The sequence below is a fragment of the Trachymyrmex septentrionalis genome, unplaced genomic scaffold (genome assembly GCF_001594115.1).
Source record: "Trachymyrmex septentrionalis isolate Tsep2-gDNA-1 unplaced genomic scaffold, Tsep1.0 scaffold2, whole genome shotgun sequence".
NCBI classification, from domain to species: Eukaryota; Metazoa; Arthropoda; class Insecta; order Hymenoptera; family Formicidae; genus Trachymyrmex; species Trachymyrmex septentrionalis.
In genome coordinates this window covers 1,980,953-1,991,300 of record NW_017305179.1, presented here as the reverse complement: position 1 = coordinate 1,991,300, position 10,348 = coordinate 1,980,953, and the positions used below count along the sequence as shown (strand labels likewise).

The window sequence follows — 10,348 nt, the reverse complement described above, 5'->3', positions numbered from 1 at the left end:
CAGTGATTATCTCATCCCTGTTTAACATTGGTGAACAACAGGGATGTAATGCACTGTGTCACATCGTGTTATGTCTCTTGTTGGAAAGCACCCATTAAATTCTTGAGAATTCAAAAATTATATTTTATATATTAAATTATGATTTTTCCTTGATTGAAACCGTATTATTTATAAAACAAAAAATATTAATTATTTTATACAGTGCGACGAGGTGGAAGAACGACGACCTTACTATTCTCCACACCGCGATATTCATCCCCACGATGTCATCTATGCTCAACCGGTGACCATCAAGCCAGTAGGTCGTCCACTTCCAGCCATACCCGTGAAACGACCTTATGGTTCAGCGAAACCTATACCATTTCCTAGTTTTGGTTCTTCGCTGGGACCCAACGTTTTCCCTGGACCCGGGCCGACGTTCGGTAGACCTCCGCCTCCTCCGTTTGTCGGGCCTTATCCTGGATACAAGAAACCCGGTCTGCCTCTCCCATTAGGGCCCAAACCCATATACGAACCCAGCATCGAGCCCGATTTCGAGGATAAATTTATCGATAAGAAGCAGGTGATCCTTCATCAACCGACTGCTGCAGGTGTTCAGCAACACGTTCATCATCATTATCATCATGGAGATGCCGATGCCACCGTGGCGCACAATCCCGCCGTAGTCGGATCATCTCCTCCATTCGGTGGCATCAACAGTTACGGTTATGGAAACGGCGGTACTTACGGCGGCTTGATCAACGATTTCGAAGATTACAAGAAAACGTTCAATATCAAAACGCCCACGAGCAACAATGATCCGTCGACCTCTTCCTCGTCCGCAAAGGGTTATGCCAATCGTTACCCCACTTACGTGAAACCGAACAGCAAACAGTTTACTCCCGGTGGACAATTTGTCTCCAGTCAGTTCTTGGAGAATGGTGGTTCCCTCGGTGATTATTCGTTGAATAACGGTGCCGACAACAATTTCGGTTCCTCGTCGTACGACGATTGCGTATGCGTGCCATACGATCAATGCTTGACGTCCAATCACGTAGGCCGTAAAGACGATCTCTACTTGGCGATCGATCCGCGCAATCTCGACAAGGGTATCGAGGCCGAAATTGACGAGGTAGTAATCACCGACGGAAACGGTACAATGACTGTCGTAAGGGTGCCCAAGGGAGCAAACGAGACCGAGCAGATCGTGCAAACGAAAAACGAGCAGACGAAGAAAATAGAAGTTGCGAAGCGAAGCAGCAGGGATGTCAAGCACGTTACCAAGAAGGACGACGAGCAGGTGATACAAGAAGTAAGTTGACACAAACTGTTTCTCTCGCTTTTCTTGCGAGTTCCGAGCGGACGATGTGGCAATCGATGTATAAATTATCAAACTTCGACCGTTATTTAGATATTATTTTATATTAGAGATTAAAATTAAAGATTAGATTATAAATTAATCAAAATTATTCGCATCGGAAGCTCGACTCGTGTATTAATTAAATTATCAGACGTGTAAAATGTATGGCTACTTGTAACAAATATTTAGTGCCATTGTTCTGTAACACGTATCGCTCAGTTTGACACTCTAAGTCTGTGTTTGTCTTAAACAACGCAATCACACAATTAAACTAAAATCCATACTAGAAACGATAGGTTAGATGCCGTCGTAGTGAAGGATATCGTGTGATCTGGGTCGAACAAATTTTAATAAAACGCGAGGAAAAGCGACGAGAAAGTTTCGACTATAATCAACGTGTTAATTCTCCCGAAAAAAAAAAACGGAATCGGGATAAAAGAGAGAGAGAGAGAGAGAGAGAGAGAGAGAGAGAGAGAGAGAGAGACAGAAAGAAAGAGAAATAGAAATAGACTTCGGTTCTACGTGAATTTGTTCGTCTCTCTCGTTGCAGAGACTGACGGTAGGAACCGGCAATCTGGACTCCTCGAAATTGAACGTGAAGCCGACTTGGGGCGTCAGTTTCGGCCTACCGCAAACCGGTGGTGTCGGTCCAATCGCGCCCCATCCTGGTTATCCCCTGGGAATCCCGGGGTACACACCGGGCTACGGGTTGGTTGGCGGACAGGGCATAAATCTAGGTCCGGTCGCCGTGAATCCGCTCGTAGCGGTGCAGGTCACCAAAGACGAGTACGGCGAGAAGATCATCAAGCCTTACGTGAACCTTCATGTAACGCCCAATCCAGGACTTATTCACAAGCTAGGCCACCTCCTGGCTTACAAGAAATATGGACTATACGGCGGTCATTACGGTGGTCATTATGGCGGTCATTACGACGGACATCACGGCGTTTACGCTCCTCATTATCACACGCATCACGAGAGACCGATCTATCATTATCCGTCCAGACCGCCGTTCTATCCATCGCACAATATTCATCATCACGAACCGATCTATTACAAGCCTCACAGCGGACAATACTATCCTTCTCACTTATACAAGGACGATAATGACGATTACGATGATTACGATTATTCGGACGATTATCAGGATAATTACTATAGAAACGCTCGTGCGAGAAACGCGTCAACGACGAAAGATAGACAATTCTCGACAAAGGATTTGTCGAAGGTTTCGCCGGAAGGATTGACCGGCAACGAACGACAGAAGAGCGGGAAGATTACCTTCTCGAACAGAAGGAGACGAGACACGACGGCATTTAACGAAACGACATCGGAGGTAAGGATACGGTTGGTTGCTCTGCTCGCTCTGCTGAACAGACTTAACCGTCGTAATAACGAGGTTGTAAAGCCGCTGTAAAGCGGCTGAGGCCGTCGGCGGATGACTCAGGGTGACGATCACGATGATACCGACTCTGCGAACTTACGAAACGCGAGACTGTCAAACTGAGCAGCGGTGTATAGCACAGATAGAAGTCGAGAACACGATAAGTAGAACTCATCGTAGGTATGTCGAGACGAAATCAATTGACCGATCCCTTTCTATTCGCAGAGACGATATGGACGTCCAGCTTGCAATTCTTATCACGTCTGCTGCCCAAGATCGCAGATAGTAGGAGTGAAACACGATCAATGCGGAGTTAGAAACGCACAGGGCATCAATGGCCGTATCAAGACCCCAATCTACGTCGACGGAGAATCCGAATTTGGTATGCGACTCCTAATACAATTAATTATTAAGTGAATAGCATTTATAGAAAAGGATACTGTCAATTTGAATTAGACACGTTTTGGAGAAATCCTCGCATCTCTCTGGGAATATTAAGATAGAAAACATTAAATATAAATATACCTCTCCCTTTTTTGTTGTAATTTCAAGAATAGCAAACATTTAACTGATATTATTGCTTATCGATCGCAAATTAATAAATATGCGTACATGTAATGTTAATAAAACGTTTCTGAATGTAGAAATTCAGTTATTATTATCGCGAATTTAATATTACTACTACAATATTAAATTTTTCAAATATTAATTTTTAATATGCTTTAAATTTTAAATATTTGATATATAATTTCATATGCATTTTCATTGCTTAACAATGGTATTATTTGAGATATTTTTCACACATATGTATTATATAATAATTTTAAATATTTCATTACATGGTGATATTAAATAATATTATTGCTATATTAAATCGTTCTTATTTAGGTGAATATCCGTGGCATGTAGCTATTTTGAAGAAGATCACCACGGAAAGTATCTACGTTTGCGGAGGTACTTTGATCTCGTCCCGACATATCATTACTGCTGCTCATTGCATCAAGACCCATGCCTCTCGTGATCTTCGCGCACGATTAGGCGAATGGGATGTGAATCACGATGTCGAGTTCTACCCCTACATCGAACGCGACGTTGTGAGTGTCTTCGTGCATCCTGAGTACTACGCTGGCACTCTTGCCAATGACATCGCTATTCTGACGCTGGATCATAACGTCGATTTCTCAAAGAACCCTCACATTAGTCCAGCTTGTTTGCCAAATAAATACGACGACTTTACTGGAACAAGGTGCGTACTCTCCAAAACGGAAGAGATCGTTGTGAAAAAAATTATTTTAAAAATTTCTCATTAATACGTGTTAGCGAGAATTTCTTCTAAATTCAAGGTTAATGAATTTCAATTCTTATAATTCACATATATTGATATCAAGTATTTCCTCAGAAAAAAGTAATTGATGTTAGTACAGCGACAAAAAATTTTATAGATAAATGCTTATAGTATGAAATAATTTGAGATATATATAATATATATAAAATGTGTCTTGGTAGAATATTTTATATCTTTAAGCCTATATGGCTATCGTAATGCTATAATATTTTTAATATAATTTCCAGAATTTAACAAATTTTAAAGTTTAAAGCCTAGTATTATTAAAAAAACGTAGCAATAACATTAATTATCTCTTTTTTTTCGTAAATACTTAATGCCTCATATATACGCGAGAAGAAGCAGCAGATGTTTTAGAAAAATTGATATAAATAACAAGTTATATTCTATTATATTTTTAAAAAATTCCTATTATTAAGAGTCAAATAATCATAAACCAAAAATCTTTCCGAACGGACTCTCGCTTCTAAACGCGATGCGCTTTAACTGAAATTTAACGTAATGTATGGCAGATGCTGGACCACCGGATGGGGCAAGGACGCTTTCGACGATCACTCCAAGTATTCTAACTTGTTGAAAGAAGTGAACCTACCTGTCGTCAGCAACCATGTGTGTGAGCAGCAGATGAGGCAGACGCGGCTAGGACACAGCTTCACGCTTCATCCAGGTTTCATCTGCGCCGGCGGCGAGGAGGGCAAGGATGCCTGTAAGGGCGATGGCGGCGGCCCCATGGTCTGCGAGCGTCAGGGCCACTGGCAGTTGGCCGGCGTCGTCTCCTGGGGCATCGGTTGCGGCCAACGGAACGTGCCTGGCGTCTACACGCGCGTCTCGCACTATCTCGACTGGATTCACCAGATTGTCGGATCTGTGAATTAATGATAAAAAATGACATTCGAATCAAATCGTATTTGACATAAAAAAAAGACATGGCAAAGTTTCATTTCTTCAAAATCGAACAATATTTTAATTTCGTGCATATATATATATATATATATAGAGAGAGAGAGAAAGACATATTTATATATATTTATATTTAAACAATTTATATTCTATTATATTTGCATATAAGCAAATTTTACTTGGAGGCAGCCGATTCAAAACAAAAAGCTATTTATTCGATTATTGCTCGTTCTTGTGTCATCAATTAGTTTCTCTTTTTTTTTTGTATTTAAAAAAATGTCTAATTTATTATACATAGATTTATAGGAATGCGTTTCACTTGGCGCTCACATAACACTCGCGAGTATTATTTGTCTTTCACTACGTTCAGCAGAAAAAATATAGCTTTGCTAACTCTTGTAAAATTCTTTAATATGATTAATCTTGCCTCAATTTCTCACTGGATCTAGATATGTCTAAATGGAAATAATTTAGAACTTATATACATATTAAGAACTTTGCAACAGTTGTAAAGCTTTTTCTGCTGAATGCGGTCCTTGTTTAACACTTGACAAGTATCAAATAATACCAAGAGCGTTGGGAATATCAAGTGGAACGTAGTCGGCGCCATTTGCGCACCGGTTAGCGATACACGGCACGCAATTCGCGAAATCTGATTCGAGCGTTCGGATCGTCGAGTAATGCATTTTCTTTGCAACACAGCTTATATATATTATATTTATCAGTTTAATAAATAACTTACACACATATACCTCTGTATTCCACGACCGCTTCTCTGCCCCGATGTCGCATAATTATGAGGTCTGTTCGCGTTGCTCGTTATTGTACATCTCCGCTTTCTCTCTTTTCAAAGCCAAATATATCTATATCATTTTAAGTGCAAAAATATTTGGGAATGCAACGTGAACAGACCTATGATCAGTCGAGAATCGCTTAGAATTTGCGCGCGATCTGCAATCGAATTTTTGTCGTAAGAAGAAATATTTGAATATCAGGCGAAAAGAGGAAACAACGGCAATAGCGATTTAAACGGGACAGACGATAATAATCTCGATATTTTCTTTAAAATACCTTCGTCCTGAGAAAGAGAATCTCGTTCGAGTAAAGTCGCGACCGCAAATTTCCACCATCTTGCAACAGTTTTCGAAGAATTGCGCTTCAAGCGAATTTCGGATATTCTCGAACACGAGAGGACGTGTAGGATGTCTACTTATATCTTTACAGGATACCTGAAAGATTAGGATGTCTTTCTCAATACTTTTCAAATATTTTATCATTGAAAAGCCGTTCAACTCACCTCTCATAATCGGTATTACGCGCATTGCTCGCGATATCGTCGCACTAAATTTGAATCGGCGAGAGCGTCACTCCGAACTGCGCCGACCGCGTCCGAAAACGCCCGAGAACGATTTCGATACTTGTGCCGCCATCTATCACCTTCCATTAGAATTAAAAAGTATTCACTTTATAACCTCTCTTGCAATCTTAATCTCAAAACACTGTTTATCTTTATACGAAATACGCATAGTTTTCATAAAGTAGATATTGATCTTGATGTTGCATCTCATGGATAATCGAGGACGACATTAAGAAGGAATCGAGACAGCAACTCGGTACACAGAATTAATCAGTAGGAGAAAATTTGTAGAGTCAGAACGGTGAATTCGGCAGAGTCGTTTACCGGTCAACTTTACACACAATGCCTATAAAGTTCATCGGTCGCACAACGGATTTTAAGGGAAAGCCCTTATGGGAAATCGTGGCAAACCTGAAAAACTTTGGCGTTGGCAGGCTCGTGATAAGGAATCGCTTTCAGAGGTATCCCGAGCCTTGTTACATGAAAATACTGAAGGTCGCTGGGATGCCCTTACCCGACCGACCCTATGTAAGTGCTGATGGTTGATCTTTCCAGCAAGAGAGACGATGTGACAGTCATCTTCTTCATCATTTTATCTTTATTTAATATGACAATCAATAAAAATATAATGATTTATTGTGTCATATGAAATCCGTTTTTTTTTTATCAAAGAACTCTCTGGAATGGTATACACGATACATATAAGTTGGATTGAATCAAGTTATATTTCTTTCGTTTCAATTTATATGCACCAGTTTGGAGAGTCACTTTGATAAAGAAAAGACTTCTTGTGTAATCTGTATCTCTTGCTGGAAAGCATGCAATATATCAGATAATTCTAATTTGTGTTGCATCTTCTAATATGATTGCATTGCTTCAGATCGACCGCAAAGTTATGGTGTTAGTTGAGAAAGTCTTTCGTGGCAACAAACACTCGAAACCAGTACAACTGGACAGCTCGACTTACAAGGCAGATTACATGCTGATTCCTAAGGATCAGGAGCATATATTTCTTAATAATACAAAGGTAGTGGAGAAAAGAATCCTGCCCAGGACAACAGATCTTCCACCTTTATTCTCACAGTTGATAATAAATCAGATGAAGGCAAAAGGCATCGCTGTGTCCACAGAACCAAAATTAGATCTTCAGTATAATCTTACAGCAACAGATGTTAAGAATTACAGAGTAGCTGAGGAAGGTGAAACCCCAACGGTGAAATTGAACTTTAAGGTGGACGAATCTAGTCCATTTTTCCCAAAGCCAGAAGAGACAACAGCCCCGTGAGGTTTTACATTTAATGTTGATATATATAGTTGTTAAGAATAAATATTTTATAAATTATTTCTGAAGAGAGAAGCAATAAATTACTTTAGGGAGAACCGTAAAAAGAAAACAATCCGATTCTCAAAGCTCCATTTTATTGGATATATAATTAAATTCGGGAGCGTCCATTTTTTCTGCACGAATGACCTACAATTTATAGAGCAAGAATATAGAACTAATATTTATTTTTCAATTCCTTAATTATACCAATACCTTCCAAAACTGACGCATCTCCTGAATATCCGTTTTTTTTCTAACAAGCCAACCACGAATATATCTCTGTATATGTAAGGCGGCCTCCTCTTTAGTCCATAACCACGATTTTGGATAAATTGGCCTGGGACTAAAAAAAAGTGTAAAATAAAATATAATTTTTAAAAACCGGGATATGTTTTCTTCTTACTGCAACTTTAGCAATAGCTTGAATTGTGGTATGTTAAATACGCCTTGCCAAGTGTACAATCTACTCGGATGTCGCGAGTTTCGATTCCAAAGAATCTCGGCAAGATAATCCAATCCATTAAAGGAGCATTTATGTGTCTATAAAATATAATAATTTTTTTTCAAGATATTGTTTGTATTTATTGACTCTGAAAATACACGCGATATCTGATGCAACATTATACTTCTAACGCATTCCGACGATCAGCTTCAAGTAACATTTCCTCCATTGCATTTAATAAAGTCGGGAATATATTTTTATTTAAGTAATCCGGGACGCTTTCAGATGAATTCATCGTTTGCACGTCAAGCATTCTACGAGTTCATCAAGCGAATACAGACACGAATCGATGTAAATTATTGCAAACTTTAGATAACTTAGATATAAAATGAAATTGGCATGTCAACCTCAATAAAAGATGAAAGCAGAATATTAATAATGTTAAATATAGATAATAAACGTTGTTTAGATCACGTTTCGCTATTTTTGCGAAATTGTGAAATAATGAATGTGTCTCGTATATAAATATGTAATCTATGGAAGCGCGAATTATTATACATTCTAAATGTCCCGTGACTTTATAAAAAACCGATGTCCCGTAACTTGTCCCAAAGTTAGGGAACAGCTCCGTATCGCAAGTATGTCTCTGTATAAGATGTCTTTGAACGCGTTATTAATAAATGTTGATATTTTAAAAACGCATAATTAATACGTTTTGCGTAAACGTTTCTATCTTCATAAAACAGTCAAAGAATTGCCTAATGTGACGGACGGGATTTTTCCGCGGAAGAAGAACGATGTGGAACCGCGACTTCCGTCGGATATTATTTCGAGAGTTATACGAAACGAATCGGAACGTGTAATCGAGACAGCACATGTACCCATCAATGATGTACGATCTGAAGAGTTAAAGGACATCGAAGCGAAAGCAATGGTTTTCCCGGAGTTTCCGATTGTTAAAGAACCAACTGTCATCCCAACAGAAAAGATAGTCAATGATGAAGAAAAAATTGATTTGGAAAAAGAGAAATTAAAAAAAGAACTCACACTTATCCCAGAAGAATCTGTTATTCCAATAAAAAAAATAATAGATCGCAATGAGGAGAAAATTGATCTTGTTGAAGAAAAGAAATTAATAGAAGAACCCGCAATTATTCCAGAAAAACCTGTCACTCCAATAAAAAAAGTAATAGATCACGATGAAGAAAAAAATAAAATTGTTGAAGAAGAATTAGTTCAAAAATTCACAATCATTCTGGAAGAAACTGTCACTCTAATAAAAGCAGAAATAGATCACAATGAAGAGAAAATTGATGTTGAAGAAAAGAAATTAATCGAAGAACCTGCAATTATTCCAGAAAAACCTGTCACTCCAATAAAAAAAGTAATAAATCACGATGAAGAGAAAATTGATTTTGTTGAAGAAATTGTCCAGAAAGAAATTGTCATTCCGACAGAAAAAGAAAAAATAGACCAAGAACCTGTGATCGTCCAGAAGGAAATCACTGTCAGTCCGATAGAAAGAACAGCAGATCGCAATGATGAAAAAATTGATTTCGTTGAAAAGAAAAGAATTGCAGAAGAACCTATAAAGAAAGTTCCGATTGAGAAACCTGAGATTATAAAAAACGAAATTAAACAGACGCCAGGACCAAAAATTGAATTGGAACCGTCGCAGGAATTAGAAGAGCACTGTAATTAAGAATAATTATTAAGATATGACTTACAGAGAAATTTAACTGATGGTAATTTTGAACGATAATTTTAGTTGTGCCAGAGGAACCCATGGAATATGACGAAGAGGAAGAAGACAAAACTGACTATGAGCAATATATCGACGAGGAATTGCAGGAAATTCTACCCGCCGTAATAGCGAGGGAAATTCCAGAGGAGCCGAGGGCGGTGCGTACTGAAATTTCCAGGAATGCGGCCACCTTGTACGAGAAAATCGATCGCGAAAGACCTGTCAGACCACCGAGGGAGCGAGAAGCAGTGACCGCAATGCCTGAAGAACGACCGGTTAGAGAAGAAGTAGCTGTGAAACGAGCTCCCGAGAACTCGAGGCTGGCAGAACAGATCGTCTCGCGTAAACCTGCAGAAGATGCTTGCGAGGAGACATGTCCTCTAGTAAAAGAGCAGAAAGGCAAGTAATTTGTTTATCTTCAGGAAAAAAAACTCAGTACTTGTTGTCTTCCGTATTATACTGATCTTCTTTTTTGGAGATATTTATATATATTTTCCATATATATATATATAT

At 38.8% G+C, this 10,348-nt stretch overlaps 4 protein-coding genes across 6 annotated transcripts in view; 3 read left to right on the top strand and 1 right to left on the bottom strand.

Moving 5' to 3' along the window:
• Positions 1 to 5,573, top strand: part of LOC108747446 — an 8,915-nt gene extending 3,342 nt beyond the window's left edge. For both annotated transcript variants that reach the window (XM_018484909.1, XM_018484908.1), the window contains exons 4-8: positions 203 to 1,291; positions 1,890 to 2,675; positions 2,949 to 3,105; positions 3,612 to 3,969; positions 4,581 to 5,573. In XM_018484909.1, the coding sequence (XP_018340411.1) occupies positions 203 to 1,291; positions 1,890 to 2,675; positions 2,949 to 3,105; positions 3,612 to 3,969; positions 4,581 to 4,944 (2,754 nt within the window). In that variant the 3' untranslated portion in view covers positions 4,945 to 5,573. The remainder of the gene's footprint in view (positions 1 to 202; positions 1,292 to 1,889; positions 2,676 to 2,948; positions 3,106 to 3,611; positions 3,970 to 4,580) is intronic.
• Positions 5,574 to 6,212: 639 nt separating this feature from the next.
• On the top strand, positions 6,213 to 7,828 carry LOC108747450. The gene is made up of 2 exons (XM_018484916.1): positions 6,213 to 6,853; positions 7,206 to 7,828. Exons 1-2 carry the CDS (start codon positions 6,668 to 6,670, stop codon positions 7,608 to 7,610), a joined length of 591 nt encoding a protein of 196 aa, XP_018340418.1. The 5' UTR covers positions 6,213 to 6,667; the 3' UTR covers positions 7,611 to 7,828.
• A 9-nt stretch (positions 7,829 to 7,837) lies between these two features.
• On the bottom strand, positions 7,838 to 8,422 carry LOC108747451 (IQ domain-containing protein K-like). Its single transcript, XM_018484918.1, has 3 exons — positions 8,276 to 8,422; positions 8,053 to 8,189; positions 7,838 to 7,992 (listed from the first exon to the last, which is right to left on the bottom strand). Exons 1-3 carry the CDS (start codon positions 8,402 to 8,404, stop codon positions 7,851 to 7,853), a joined length of 408 nt encoding a protein of 135 aa, XP_018340420.1. The 5' UTR covers positions 8,405 to 8,422; the 3' UTR covers positions 7,838 to 7,850.
• A 213-nt stretch (positions 8,423 to 8,635) lies between these two features.
• The window catches only part of LOC108747447 (zonadhesin-like), a 2,232-nt gene continuing 519 nt past the window's right edge, over positions 8,636 to 10,348 (top strand). The window contains exons 1-3 of one of the 2 annotated variants that reach the window (XM_018484911.1): positions 8,636 to 8,729; positions 8,838 to 9,785; positions 9,863 to 10,234. In XM_018484911.1, coding sequence (XP_018340413.1) covers positions 8,657 to 8,729; positions 8,838 to 9,785; positions 9,863 to 10,234 — 1,393 coding nt within the window. In that variant the 5' untranslated portion in view covers positions 8,636 to 8,656. Of the gene's footprint in view, positions 8,730 to 8,837; positions 9,786 to 9,859; positions 10,235 to 10,348 lie in introns of both variants that reach the window. The other variant, XM_018484910.1, reaches the window with a different exon arrangement.